This window comes from Epinephelus lanceolatus, chromosome 9 (assembly GCF_041903045.1).
Source record: "Epinephelus lanceolatus isolate andai-2023 chromosome 9, ASM4190304v1, whole genome shotgun sequence".
Taxonomy (NCBI): domain Eukaryota; kingdom Metazoa; phylum Chordata; class Actinopteri; order Perciformes; family Serranidae; genus Epinephelus; species Epinephelus lanceolatus.
Window position 1 is genome coordinate 2,473,587 of NC_135742.1, and position 15,527 is coordinate 2,489,113.

At 40.5% G+C, this 15,527-nt stretch overlaps 2 protein-coding genes across 3 annotated transcripts in view; one reads left to right on the top strand and one right to left on the bottom strand.

Moving 5' to 3' along the window:
• Positions 1 to 15,527, bottom strand: part of LOC117252557 (uncharacterized) — a 63,970-nt gene that overhangs the window by 31,821 nt on the left and 16,622 nt on the right. The gene's annotated exons all lie outside the window — the stretch shown is intronic.
• On the top strand, positions 2,894 to 10,655 carry LOC117250607 (GTPase IMAP family member 8-like). 2 transcript variants are annotated; one of them, XM_078171039.1, is made up of 6 exons: positions 2,894 to 3,029; positions 3,117 to 3,279; positions 5,184 to 5,267; positions 6,358 to 6,417; positions 6,753 to 7,382; positions 7,885 to 10,655. In XM_078171039.1, exons 2-6 carry the CDS (start codon positions 3,237 to 3,239, stop codon positions 9,948 to 9,950), a joined length of 2,883 nt encoding a protein of 960 aa, XP_078027165.1. In that variant the 5' UTR covers positions 2,894 to 3,029; positions 3,117 to 3,236; the 3' UTR covers positions 9,951 to 10,655. The 2 variants fall into 2 exon arrangements, with proteins under 2 accessions (XP_078027165.1, XP_078027166.1); XM_078171040.1 differs by having other exon boundaries at positions 7,888 to 10,655.

A 15,527-nucleotide genomic window follows, 5' to 3' on the forward strand; every position in this document is an offset into this window, starting at 1 on the left:
GACCATTTTCTTTTCTTTTCTTTTCTTTTTTTGTATTTTTATGCCCCCGTGTTGGCAACAGGCCTTAAAGTGATATCTCATACAACCGCAGAGCGGTGATTCTAGTTTTAACGACACAGCCTTAAAAATGGTATAAACACAAGTGTAGTCATTGTATCAAAGCTCTCTGTGGTTCAGGAAAGGTAATCAATGATATGGGGTGTCTAGTCAGGACACGGGAAGCAGGAATGTCCCTTTAGAGGTTTATTACAACTCAAGGCATACAACAGATGCACAGGCACTATTTCTATTTATGGGAGTGTGCTTCTAAAAATGAAAGCGACATTTGATTACAGAACTAAACTGTAATCTACAACAGAAATACTACTTGACCGGCTAAATAAACAGAACAGATAACGGAAATAATCACTCAATGCAAGCTTGTAGGAAATTATCACATAAATAGCTGCTAGGCTTCCAACAACACTGTATAAATTGCTAACAATGCCTAAACATCGTAACCTTTTCAAAGCTAAGCCTATTTTATAGGCCTCTGCTCGAAAATTGCATATCCATAATGAAATGAATAAGTCTCTGCAACCACAAGGTCTATTTGAATACTTTTGGTGTCATGGTAAAGGGAACACTTGTGAGATTTGTTAAGGTGTGTAAATATCAGTGTATGTGTTATATGTGAGGAGTAAATGAAGATGGCACACAGCACAAATGAAACATTTTGAGGTTCGCCTTTTTAGGATGAGTATCAGTTTGGAATGATGCAGCAGCAGCTCTAAACCTCGATCACATCATAGTACAATATGTGAACATTAACCCTGCAAAGGCTGATTCTGATAAAGCGAAGCAGAACAATATTAGAGAGGTTTTAGTACAGAAAATTCAGGCGAGCTCTCCAAAATTGTACCACGTTTGCAAGTGATTTTTGTCATGTACAATTCTATATCTTCCATTTTTTGTTTCTGTAAATCCCTACTGATGTTTAGGATATACACATACAACTGTCTGTTTCGTTTTTTTCCCTTTATTTCCCACTCCAAACTTATGGGGTGCCGTTTGTAAAGTGTCTCACGCTGAAAATAACATCAACATTTTGCCACATTTAGCTTCAAACAATGTTTAAAAAAGTATTGTGAATTTTTTAACGTCACCTTTTACCACATTTACAGCAATATTGGTTAACTTAGACGTTAAAAAATTCACAATACTTTTTTAAACATTGTTTGAAGCTAAATGTGGCAAAATGTTGATGTTATTTTCAGCGTGAGACACTTTACAAACGGCACCCCATACAAACTGACCAATATGCACCTACTACATTTGAACCTGAGTTTCTATTCTGAGCTTTGGAGGCCCGTATCTCCGCGAAGGCTTGGCCGATATTAGTGATTGACACCTCGTTTGATTCGTTAGAGCTAATAGAATGCCACCAAAACGAGATTGACAGCACTGTAAGCAAATCAGAGTCAGCAGAACGCGTTGTGGGGAGATGTCGGCTGCTGTGAGTGGTCATTGTTATGCTTCCCCCAGAAAGGGTTTGTACAGCTGTGTAGTCCAGGTTCTGCTGTTAAATTTGATGTGCAACATCACTATATTCTTCGTGATCAGTGTATTGTTTCACACTGTGCTTGCAAAATCGCAACTGGGGGACTTTCAGGTTTAACAGTAACTGTAAACAAACTATAAACAAATAAATACTTACACACAAACTGAAAAACCTAACTAAAACTGTTTCAGTCCATCTGCTGCTCTTCACAAAGCCCACACGAATAGTGTGCAGAGGGCCGCCATGTGCAAAATGAGCTGTGTGCAACGGGCGAGCAGGGGTAGGAGAGGGAGAGCCTTTTGCACAGTCAAGTTGTGTCACTGATATTGAAACCTTATATTTTTTAATGAGAGTGATATAAATGAAATCTATCAGGGCATTACCTAAAATGACTGAAATGAATGATTTAATAGTGACTTATGAAATGGCTGTTATTTTCCACATGTATGTTATTAGGGTGGCTGGAGAAGACATAGACTGTCAAAAAGGATCCATAAACTCATAGGATACATTTATTTATAAATAAAAAAAACCTCTGCTGCAAGTTTGAGTCCACACTGAATGACAAACTCATATTTAGCTTTTATTTTATTTGCTGAAATGTATTTTTTATATGTCGAAATTTAATTGAGTCTTACATTGTCACAACCATTCTGTAGATATGTATTCCACTGTGGTCATTTTAATGTATCAGATGTTGGGAAAAACTGTAGATCTTTAAATCGGCTTTAAAGATCAGTCTTGTACAGCACCATGGAGAAGAACATGTAACAGCAAATAAACTTGCAACCAAATCTTCACAGGGTCTGCCCATCACTTCAGATCAGGTGGGTTGATGTAACTAGCTGGTTTTAATCGTGGTTAGCAATCCTTATGTACACAGCTGACTAGAATCAACAAAAAATGTTTATACATGAGAAAGGATTGCTTGAACGATAACTAGTACACAGTCCCAGCTATCGCTTTTGTTGCATTTGATGATCGTCACTTCATAGGTTAAATACTACTACTGCTGGCATTAACGTAACTTGTCAGGTAATATCTTCTTGGCTAACTGCAGGTATATAGAATTAGAAGTCACAAAACCCACATGTAACACCTTGTATTATGGGAATTAAAAGCTTCAACAGACAATGTTTGTGTTTGAAATCGTGATATTTTAAAATAGTATTTCAATGAACTCCAGTTCATAATAAGCCGCTGCATACAGCTCATTCTAGCTGTAATAAACTGTCACAGTTATTTCCTCAGTTGTGCACAGAGATAAGAGATGATAAAGCATTCTTTAAGGCTTCCCAGTGCTGGTGTATAACTTTAAGGCATGTTAAGCATTAACTCAGCTGTTTGATTGATCTCATGTCTGCGCAGTGTCCCACCCACTCTGCTAAAAAAAAAAAGAGGTTGTCCCAGGTGAGTCGGCCGTTAGGGTGAAGTTGTAATTTCATATTTCGTACTTGGACGAAGACTGACGCACCAAGAATGTCACCAGGTGAGTGAACTCAACTGAAATATGAATCTAAATATATAAACAAGTAAGTACATTATAAAACTGAAGCTTGTTATATATAATCCTCAGGTGTGTATCGACTGTTTGGGCCTGGAGATCAAATGGACCAGAGTAATTGCTTAAAGTGACTACACACATTAAGCTGAAGGGAATATACTGAAGATTCATGATAAACTTTGACAAAACACGATGGCAGACACACCACCCAAAATATCAGCAACAGCCACCAGCAGTAAGTAACAGCTGTCTGAGTTTGAGTTTTGAACATGTATTTATGAAACATACCACAGAAGAGGATGGTCCTCTGTAATTATTGTGGTGGTGGTAGTGCTGGGGAAGAAGAGGGGATAATTGTGAGGCTTTCCAGTAATTTGAAATTTGAGAAATCTGGTGTCTAATCTTTCTTGATGTAAGCAAAGTTATTGATTCCTTTATTAAGCTGTACAGCAGTCCACCCTCTGGTCCCGCTTGGACGGAAAATGTCTTTTTCAGTCATTTTTCAGTTCTTATTTTTTGATAACTTTGGCTGTGTTCATGCATATAGCATCACATTTGGTCAGAAAACTTATTTTTGGTGATATTTTTGAAATTTTAAAGCCGCTGCTAAATCAGGCCTAAAATACACAAATGGCAACCTTTTACGACACCTCGCTTCTCGGACGAAAAACGTCCCCATTGAAACACATTAAAACAACATTTTTTGATTCCCCTTCAATTTACATTAAAAAAACATGAGTTTTTTTATATCTCTGGCAGTCAGGTTAGTTAGAGAGACCGAAGAATAGTAAAAAAAAACAACTAACAGATGGTGCCAATTTCCATTTTTGGGGCCCTGCTGTCTTTTCAATGCAATTCCTGGTTTGGCCACTTGAAGCACTATAGGCCCCTAACAGGGAGGGCAAATGCAGAGTAGATCAGAAAATGGTCTTGCTGTGCTCATAAGGATGTGACAGTGTGGTCTGTATAAGAATATTGCAATATTAGTGTGTGTGTGTGTGTGTGTGTGTGTGTGTGTGTGTGTGTATGTATGTGTACTTGGACTCAAAATACACAATGTCAAATCCTTATGTGAAAATATAAATTCCGTATTTGTTCATCACATCCTCATGGCAACTTAGAAACATGAATTTGATGATATTAGTCATGCATTCCAGAGTTAGGGGATCAAAATGGAAGTTTTTACATTACATACATTTTCTCCTGCTTCCCCAGCAGAGCAAACACATACTAAATAATAAGCAGTAAAATTGCCTGTAATTTTCTCCTATTTTTTCATTGTTGAGGTTTGTGAGCCATTGTTGCAAAAAAAAAAAAAAAAAATTTAAATCAATGCTAAGTTAGTGTTGATATGGATGTCTGGGGGCTGTGGCTGTGTAGATACTAAAAAATATTGGTTAAAAGATTTAAGCAAAAAAAAGTTGAAAAAATATTAATATTTAATATTTTTATGGTTGTTTTTCAACACGGACAAAAAATGTCATGAAGGGGACAGGTGTGATTTTTTTTATAAGGGGGACCAGAGGGTTAAGATAAATCAGAGTCTAAAGTCCAGATGAAAGATGAACAAGGAAATAAAAATCCCATAAAATAATAAAGATAACAGCACCAGTAATAACAAGTTTACAACCCCCACAGATTAATGTCACGGCTGCGGATGAAGTTTGTTTGGAAGGCACTGACTTTACAGCAAACACAGCTTCATTCAAATTAGTGACCATACACACACATTTTCTGCAGGTACATATGAGATATCAGGGTCCCTCATCATTTTTCAAGTCAAGCCAATAACTCAAAAGTTATTAATGAACATGACATGCATTCACCTACTGTTTTTTTATTTATTTTTTTTATTAGGTCCACCCAGCTCAAACTAATACTTTAGATACTTCCTTCATTAAGATTACAATGTTCAGTTTCTGTTAAACCTGTTTTAGAGAGGGTTTGATTCATCTCTTGTTGTTTTAGAGGCTGTAGTTTTATTGTGTTAACTGAGAGGTGTTCTCTAATATTTTGTCCACCCATTTAAATCAGTGAAGGAAGTTTAAATATTGCGACTGTGTGTCAATCAGATATTTGTATAAACAAATTTAAGTTAAAGTAGTTTAAGTTAACTAATTCTTCCTTTTCTTTCTTAAGCCTCAGTGGGGCTCTTCCAGGTGGATATCTCTGTCAAAGGTTTCCAGCACAGTGAGGCTCAAGCAGAGTCATCAACAGTGTCTGGTGAGTCTAATCACAGTTTGTATCATGACAATATGTGTAAATATGATGAGATGCTTTATTTCAATAAGTTGTTTCAGTACAACTGCCCTGCAGTACTGAGGTAGGTTTATTAAAATAACTATGTCTGTCATTAATGGCATAATGCATATGTATTCCTAAATGCATTATTAGTCGATGGCTGAGGGGAGCTGTTACAGACTGAGTCTGATTTGTTGATGACTAAGTCATGCTAAATATGTGTAACCAAGAGAAGATGTACTGCTGTTTTCATTTTATCCTATAGACCAGCATTTCCCAAACCTCTCCTGTAGTATCCCATGTCCTCCATGTTTCAGATCTCTCCCTGCTCCAACACAGCTGAAGAAATGATCAGCTTGTTATGAAGTCCTGAAGCTGCTTGATGACAAGGTTATCATCTAAATCAGCTGTGTTAGAGCAGGCAGAGATTTAAAACATGGAGCACATGGGGTACTTCAGGGGACGTTTGGGAAATGGTGCCATAGACACATTAGTTATGAGCTGACTTGTATATGAATATTATCAGCAGCAGGAAAATGTACTTTTTCCACAAAAAAAGTAAACTGTCTATAGCTTGTGTCTATTACATTTGTGGAGCCCTGTAGGTGTGAGGTCCTTATGTGGGCAGGTAACAGTCCTTAACAAGTTAAGAGTTCTTTATCACACCAGTTTGATAATAAGTCATAGAGGTTTGTGTTCCCATCCCTTTAGAAGGCTAATGGAAACTGTTAATTGTGTATAATGTCAGGTACAGGACAGTTATAGTGTGTATGCCTGTACCTGCTTACTTAACTCACAAGTTAGAGTGAGAGGGATTGAGTGCTGCAGCTTGGGCTGTACCAAGAGGACCAAGATGGGACCATGCATTTGTCATATACAAGTGGTCTCACAGTAGATTATCATCCTTACCAGAGGGAAGGATCTGTTCTATGCGTGAGTCTGCATTGACAGAAATAAAGCCAGTTTTTATTTAGGTGAAATGTAAATGTCTTTTATCTTACTGATTGTATTGTTGGTGTATAAAATCAATGAATACCAGACTTGTATTTTGCTTTTCTGCATTTTTTTACAGAACAATGTGATCTGGATCCTCTGAAGCGTAACAACAGCCTGGTGTTTCTGCCACCCGCCAGTGAGTTGAAATAAATTGAAATGAAGCCTAACTGCTTGGTGTTACATTTACATTTCCAATATTTTCTAGATGATTAGATATAGTAGGATTAAAATAGGTAATTCATTCACTTTATGTGTTTGAAAGGTGCTCATTGCTCAGTGGACATGAGTCAGTTACATTTTATTCTATTTGAATAGTTGCATGATCAGAGTTGAGGTTTCAGAACAATATCAGCACTGATCTTTTTCTCCAATATACCAACATGTTAAAATGTTCTATATCTATTGCACAGTGGGTTAGAGATTATCTGCTTTGTTACAATAAGTCAAAATATATTTACCCTTTGATTTCAGTGTGTGAGCTGAGGGTTGTTCTGCTGGGGAACAGCTGGTCTCAGAGGAGTTCAGTGGGGAACTTCATACTAGGAGAGACTAAGTTCAACACTGAGGAAGAACCAGACTGCTGTCTGAGAGGGGCAAGAAAAATAGGGGTCCAAAAAATAGCTGTCATCAACACTCCAGATCTGCTGCATCTCAACATCTCTGAAGACAAACTGTCAGAACATGTAGAAAAGTGTGTGAGACTCTCTGCTCCTGGACCTCATGTGTTCCTGCTGGTTCTACAGCCTGAAGACTTCACTGAGGAACACAAACTGAGACTCTGCAGAGTCCTGAAATGCTTCAGTGATCAATCATTTGATCATTCAATGATACTGATATCAACACCCAGAGAGAAGAGTTCAGGTTTCACAGAAGATGTCACAAACCATCCTGCCCTACAGGACATGATCAGAAGATGCAGATTTGGGTCTTTAACACAGAAGAACCTTCCAGAGCTGTTAACACGTCTTGGACAAACTGCTAAAGAGAACAAAGGAAAGTCTGTGAGCTGTGACTCACTGAGGGAGGCAGCAACAGCTTTAACTCAAAGCCTGAAACATGGAGAAGCAGTCAGTGCACAGATGGGTCCTGCAGGAGCTGCTGGTAGGTGCAAGAAATCAGTTTGATGAAATGCAAAGTATACTTTTTAACTAGAAAATGTATATTATATTATATCAAGATGCTTCAGGTTTGTCCTTGCGGCTGGCAGAAAGTAACATCAGTGAAAGGCCTCAGAACTCATCAGGGAAAGAAGAAGTGTGTGGCAAAGAAAGGGCAGCGTAACCGCATTGATCAATACTTCCTAAGAAGTCAGTCGAGTCAGTCGGATGAAGTCCAGCGGCTGGTAGAAAACCACAGTTCGCAGGATATCAGTAACACTGCCACTGAGGAGGAGGAGGTAGTAAGAGAGGATGCAGGTGACACTGAGGTCAGAGAGTCAGTATATATATATATATATATATATATATATATATATATATATATATATATATATATATATATGTATATGTGAGTGTGTGTGTGTGTGTGTCTGTATCAATGTTATATTTCAGTAAAAAGATGTTGAATTTGAAATAATATTTGTTTTGTTTTTGTTGTTTCTCAGCAGATGGACTCAGAGTTGTTCTTTTCGGACAAAGTGATGACAAGACAGCTCTGTCTGACTTCATCATGAAGAAATCAGCTTTTACATCTCAGAGAGACTCAAAAAGCAAACGATGTGAGGTTGATCATGGAGAGTGGAGAAATAAACCACTAACATTAGTGAAAACTCCAGACATCTTCAGTCTGTCTGAAGAGAAAGTGAAGCGCTGGATGAAGGAATGTGTGTCTCAGTGTCCCCCTGGACCAAATGTGACCCTATTGTTGGTGAAGCCTTCCACCTTCAGTGAGGAGAACAGACAAACACTGAATTCAACCCTGAGTCTGTTTGGTCAAGATGCTTTTAAACACTCAATGGTCATCAGCACACAGGAAGGCAATGAAACAAGTTTCACTGTCAGGCAGCTCCTTAAAGACTGTGGAGGAAGACACTACAACATGTTAGAAGATAACCACAGACTGTTAATGGAGAAGATTGAGAACATTGTGTGTGAAAACAAAGGAACCTTCCTCACCTTCACTGAAGAGCCCATCAGACCAAAGTCTGAACCCATCAGAGCAGCTTTAAACCTGGTCCTGTGTGGGAGGAGAGGAGCAGGGAAGACTTCAGCAGCCAAGGCCATTTTAGGTCACACAGAGCTTCATTCAGTCTCCAGCTCATCAGAGTGTGTTAAACATCAGGGAGAGGTGTGTGGACGTTGGGTTTCCCTGGTGGAGCTGCCTGCCTTGTATGGAAAACCTCAGGGGGCAGTGATGGAGGAATCATTCAGGTGTATCTCCCTCTGTGATCCTGAGGGCGCCCATGCCTTCATCCTGGTCCTACCTGTGCGTCCCCTCACTGATGAAGACAAGAAAGAGTTAGAGACCATCAGGGACACATTCAGCTCTGGAGTCAATGACTTCACCTTGATCCTGTTCACTGTGGAGTCAGATCCTACAGCTCCAGCCATTAACTTTATAAAGAAGAACAGAGACATCCAGGAGCTCAGTCAGAGCTGTGGAGGAAGATATGTTGTTCTCAACATCAAGGACCAGCAGCAGATCCCAGAGCTGTTGGATGCTGTGGAAAAGTTGATGGCTGAAGGATCCACATGCTTCACAAAGGACACGTTCACCAAGGCTCAGATGGAGAATGTTTCAAGACTTAAAGCTGAACTGCAGGATGTGAAACAGAGAAGTGCGATGGGAGGTGATGATGAAACTCAGAGCAGAGAGTGTCTCAGGATGGTGCTGATTGGAAAGACTGGCAGTGGAAAGAGTGCAACAGCAAATACTATTTTGGGCAAAAAGCATTTCAAACCCAGAATCGCCCCAAAACCAGCAAACAAGTCTTGTAAGAAAGCTTCAGGAGAGATTGATGGACGGCCTGCTGTTGTGATCAACACCCCCGGCCTGTTTGATACGACTCTGTCTGATGATGAAATTCAACAGGAGCTTGTAAAATGCATCAGCATGTTGTCTCCTGGACCTCATGTGTTCCTACTGGTGCTGCAGCTTGGGAACATTACACAAGACGAGAAAGACTCTGTGGAACTGATCAAAAGGGTTTTTGGCGAGAAGTCTAGAGATTTCATCATCATTATCTTCACCAGAGGAGAAGAACTGGAAGATATGTCATTTGAGAGTTACATTGAAGACTGTGATGACTTTGTAAAAAAACTCATCAGTGACTGTGGAGGAAGATACCAGGTCTTCAATAACAAAGATGACACAGACAACACACAAGTCACGGAACTACTGACTAAGATCGACACCATTGTGAAGAAAAATGGTGGTTGTTACACCACTGAGATGTTCCAGTGGGCAAGGGAAACAATTCAAAAGGAAGTAGAGCAAGTGATGAAAAAGGAACAGAGACAGTCACAGAGTATCACCGAGAGACAACAAAAAGAAATGCAACAGCTGGAAACAAAACTGGAAGCACGACTTTCTGAAATGGAACAAAGAGCTAAACAAGCTGATGAGCAAAATCTCTTCCAATTGCAGATAGAAATCAAAAAACTGAAACAAGAACTTGAAGAAACAAAGCGTAAACAGGCTGAAAAGAAAAACAGATGCCACATTCAGTGATAATGTGGAACAAAGAACATATACAAGAAGTCCAGCCAGGAAATTGCTTTGTTCACCTCTTAAAGAATCAGTTTTAATCTTTTGGTGTGTTTATGTCCTGGTCATACTGTCAGTTTTGTGTGCTGTATCTGCATATTTTAAATGAACTGTGTAGTGTAATGTACTGATTTACTGAAGACATATACTGTACCTTTTAGCTGACCTTTAAAAGATATGTGTTGAAGCAATATAATCTGTGCAACTGACAAATTACACACTGGTTTAATATTTCATGTATTCTTATGACACACACACACACTCATTGAGCACTTAAGCATTGTGGTGGAGAAGTACCTAGGACTCACTGTGAATCATTTCTAAAAATAGCATGAGGATGGGTTCAGAAACCACTAGTGGAAAATTAGGGGAATTACAGCTTGTCCTGAGAATGACCCTAGTAAGAGGAGGCGGTCTTAGATCTAGGAAAAACATTACTCAGCAGAAATATGATACCATTATGGTGGAGAAAAAGTGACTCAGCAGAGGTGGGATATGTTACGATCAGAGCCAAGTGAGAAGGATTAAGGGAAAGAGATGACTCAGCAGAAATTCTACGATAAAAGAGCGAGCGCAAACAAAGAAATTTCAGCCTTGCTCCGGAGCTTGGCTCATTTGGGTTGTGATGTGTTTGTTGCCTGCGAGCACATTAAACTCAGTTGCATCTGATTCTACGTGTCTCCAGTGATTTTTTTTGACCTTTGAGTATTTGAGTTTTTGATATCTAATGGAAGATAAAGAAAGTCCGTTTGAGAGGAAAGGAGCGAGGTCGCGAGCTAACTGGCCCGGCTCGGGACCTTGACTTTTTTGCTTCTACATTATTTGGCGAGCCAGCCAGGAGGACGAGGAGGTCGGATCCTGAGATCGGGGGCGCTTGGCTGCACATCAGACGTACAGGTGGCCACCAGATAAGGTAAGCAGAGCCTTTTTTCTGCCTAAACCGGGTGCGTCTGAGGTGCAGTTGGGAGCCGCCCAGGTCGGAGGTATTTGACAAATTCCTCTCCTAAAGAACCTAAAATGTGATGTAAAAATTACTAACTAATAACGCAACATTGGAACATAGCTGATATATTGCTGGAGACAACTGAATCTAATGCAACACAGTGTGTGTGTGTGTGTGTAAGTTAGAGAGATAAACATGGTGAGTGAGTGAGTGAGTGAGTGAGTGTGTGTATGTGTGTGTGGAATGTGGGGAGTGAGCTAGAGAAACCAAGCAGGCAAAAGAAAGAGTGAACGTGTGTGTGCTGAATGTACGGTAACAAATGTAGTGAGGAAGGTAGTAAGAGTAAAGTATTTAAAGTATTAAGAGTATTTAAAGTATTTAAAGAGACAAAAGTGCACAATAAGAGAAGAAAAGAGTCAGAGATACTCAAAAGCATATCCGTGGTTACCGCTATTGACTTGACAAACGCATCCTTTAAATCTGTGAAGGCAGGGGCGTTGAGCCAACCAATAGGCTGCTCGGGCGGAATGCAAAAATAAGAGAGTCAGAGGTACTCAAAAGCGAATCCGTGGATACCGCTAGCGACTTGCCACGCACACCTTTAAGCCTGTAGGGGCAGGTGTGTGTGAGTCAACCGTTGGGACAGCTTAGACGGAGAGCTTAGGGAATAGAGATTAAGAAAAGGCCTAAAGTAAAAAGCTTCTGTGGATACCGCCGTTTTGAGGAAAGTGACCTCCCAGCCAAGAAGGAGGGGGAGTCACCGTAGACAGAACGGGACTGAACGGGCAGAACGCTTAAAATGTTGCAACCAAAGAGATAAAGAAAAAGTAAAAAAGACAAAAAACAAGTCAAAACAGTTAACAGATCGATCAAAAGTGTAAAATTGTAAAAACCTAACTGTAAGCTATAAAGTTGCTGTACATACATTGTAGTATATTTAGAAGTAAGTTGTAGTAAACACAGTATAATCTATTTAGAGTAATGCACAAAGCATTGTATAAAGTGTTGTAAATACAGTAAAGTGTTAAATAAAATGTAACTGTAAAAAGACTGACAAATCATTGGGAGACTGACTAAACAGAGAGCACAAAAGGAGGGGGTGAGGCATGCAGCCAGCACAGAGTGAGGAACACAGCCAACAGAAGTGGGCTTATACAAAAAACAAAGCTTTGTTAAAATTTGATAGTTTGGTTCTGACCTCTATTGGGTTAAAGGTCATTACAAAGAAAAAAAAGACATTTTGGGGCCTGAATGTTTTATCATAATCTGGTATCTGTGTGTTTGTTTTATGTGATTTGTTTCAAAGTTTTGTTACATGAGGTAGTTATTAACAGTGTCTCAGTGAAACAAAACCAGACAAGGGTAACCTAACGGTGTCAACAAATTGGGGACTGGAAACCTAACGGTGCCAACAAAAAGTCCACGTTTCACTGATTGAACCAGTTGCTCGGGTGAACTCCATACAAACTGGTTGGCTGTTAAGGGGAGAATAAAAAAGAAATATCTGTTATTTTAATTTAATTTTATAGATAAATAAAATAAGTGATAAGTATAGTCTCATAAATGAATAGAATAAGCAATAAAATTATAAATAAATTATAAATGATAAGTAGGTTTAGTTTATATGTATAGTTTTATAATAAATACAATAAGTAATAAAATAAAGAAAAAAGAAGTTGAGATCAAGCTGTTAAGAGTTGGATGGAAGAGGGTGACAGCAGTAGTAATGAAATTTGGGCTGAAGAATATTGCATGACTGATGGTTCAGTGGACACTAGAGGCATAAAAAACACATTTTGGGTTGGAAAGAAGCTACATAGACAGCGAAGGGGGTGAGCAGATAGAGAGAATCAAACTAAGCTGTTAAATAAATCAAGTACACAGGCTCGCTGCTGCAACATTGTGAGATCACATTAGGCTGTCTGATAAGGCCTTGCTGCTGCAACATTGTGAGATCAAATTAGGCTGACTTCACTGGTACAACATTGTGGACCAGAGATAACACAAATAGGGAGAGTAATAAGGCAAACACATACATTTCACCAGTGACAGGTTAAGAGGTGAGGTTATACATAACTCACAGAACACCTGAAATAGATGGAAGAGGGAAATGAAGGGAGAGTGAGAATAAGACGCAAGAACCAGGTCAGTATGATGCAGAAGAGGAAGCAGACGACAAGGGAGATCAGATATGGTCAGACACAGACTCAGGGGAAGAATATGAGGAGAGAGCAGTGAAGCTTACAGGATTAATGAAGTCATATACAATGCCATCAGAAAAAGGCAGAGAAGGACAGTACAGAGTCAGCACGGGTTCAGCTGTTAAAACTCCAATTGGAAGATGCACGACGTAAAACCAACGATGCAAAAAAAAAAAAAAAAAAAAAAAGCAGAGAAAAAATCAACCAATCAGCTGGTTCGGCAGCTTCCGCCCTTCCCCATACACACTCCAGATCTATTTCCGACCCCAGAGTGGGTTGATCCTCGCCCTCCCCATTGGAGTGGCTCGAGAAGAGGTACAGGAGGATTCAGAGGCAGGGGTGGGGGTCGTGGCGACCCAAGAGGGGGTCAGGGCGGTAGAGGGTGTTTTATTTGTGGAGCCACCTTGAATCTCCCTGTGTCTAAACACCAAATATCATCCTCAGCAGTTGAACTAACTGGGTTCTCGGGACAACCACAAAATCTGCCGCTCACCAAACCACTCACTACCACCATACTCCAGGCTGAACAGACATTTTCACGCAGATATGTTTCTTCTTTGTCATGCCCTGTGAATCTATTGGGGAGAGATGTGCTGCTGAAGTGTGGAGCTTCCATACTCTGCACCCAGATGGGCTGATAGTGACCTTCCCAAATGGCTACACTGTGAACTGCTCGTTAACAACTGTGCATTCCTCCTCGCAAATGTTGTTATCAGCGGATACCTCCCCCATGGCTGAAGGACATTGAGCTGATATCTACTGGGGCCTTCTCGAGCCAGAAACCATGGAGACGCCTGGCATTGGCACTCTCTATCAGTCTTGGCGTCCCTGGGTTCAGTCATTAAATCCCTACACGCCTCCTCTCGATCCCCTCCATGTAACTCTTTATTATGACAGGAATGGCAACAAGTTGTATCAACAGGCATTTTATAATGAGATAGAAGGGAAATGTGGGAGATAACATCCACCTGCATACTGGTGGGAAATGGGGGAGTGGCTGCAGCTGTTGAACTGACCTCAGAGCAATTGCAGTGGTATGAGGCGGCGGAGGAAGCCTCCCCTCACATATCTTTGGCAGTACATCAAACATCAAGCCAAAGACTTGGGCCCTATGTGTAAAAAACATTATTCACAGATGGATGTTGTTTTAGACATCCAACGGAGGGACTGAAAGCAGCATATGCAGTGGTAAGACAGACAGAGACAGGGTTTGAGGAAGTGATTACAGAAAGTGTAACAGGAAAAGAATCATCTGAATTGGCTGAACTCCAAGCAATGATTGCAGCATTAGAATGGGCTGAAGGGAAAAGAGTGAACATCTACACAGACTCTGCCTATGTCGTCGGAGCGATCCATGTGGAAATGACACAGTGGATCAGATCTGGCTTTTTAACAGCAGCAAAGACCCCCATTAAGCATGAGAAGGACATGAGGAGACTACGGGAGGCTCTGATGAAGCCGGCACAGGTAGCAGTGATTAAGTACAAGGGTCACGACAAAACAGGGACAGTTGTCTCCAGAGGGAATGACGCAGCAGATGTGGCAGCCAAAAGAAAGGCAGGATACAGTCAGCAGTATGTAATGCTACAAACAGAGAGAACAGTGCATGACCTCCTGCCGCCCTGTGATGTAAATATGTTAATAGCAGAACAGCAGAAAGCCTCTCCAGAGGAGCTCACAGTATGGAGAGAAAGAGGAGCAGTAAAGACAGAGGGTATGTGGGGGTCTCCAGACGGGAGACCTGCACTGCCCCCAGGGCTGATGAGATCAGTCCTTCAAGAAGCTCATGGTGTGACTCACTGTCGGAAAACGCAAATGGCGCGATATCTCACTCATTGGTGGCACCCGTTTTTGCCAGCGGTGATTGAGAATCGTATCCAAGAATGTAAGATATATACAGAATACAATGTTAGACCCGCGGTGAAACCACATCAGGGGAGATTTCCCCTCCCCAAACTCCCAGGTCAAGAGGTCATTAATGACTATACAGACATGCTAGAGAGAGTGGGAGGATACAGGTGTCTTCTGGTGGCAGTGAATGCATACACTGGTTGGCCAGAAGCCATACCTGCCAAATCAGAGGATGCAAAGACAGTAATCAAATTTCTGATCAATCAATACATTCCCACGCATGGGTTTCCCGAAAGAATCAGATCCGACAATGGAACCCATTCCAAAAACAGAGATCTACAAGAAGTAGAGAGAGCATTGGGACTAAAACACACATTTGGCACAGTCTACCACCCTCAATCACAGGGAGCTGTAGAAAGAGCAAATGGTATTTTAAAAACCAAAATAGCAAAAATAGTAGTAGATAGTGGAAATAAGCTTAATTGGGTGGATGCTTTACCGCTTGCACTAATGTCTATGCGTTCACAAGCCAGCCGAGTCATGCAT

Bases quoted from the DNA above. Each gene is read 5' to 3' on its own strand.
- LOC117250607 (XM_078171039.1), top strand. From the start codon at position 3,237: ATGGCAGACACACCACCCAAAATATCAGCAACAGCCACCAGCA. The intron at 3,280-5,183 runs GTAAGTAACAGC...TTCTTTCTTAAG, and splicing joins ATCAGCAACAGCCACCAGCA to CCTCAGTGGGGCTCTTCCAG. The intron at 5,268-6,357 runs GTGAGTCTAATC...ATTTTTTTACAG, and splicing joins AGAGTCATCAACAGTGTCTG to AACAATGTGATCTGGATCCT.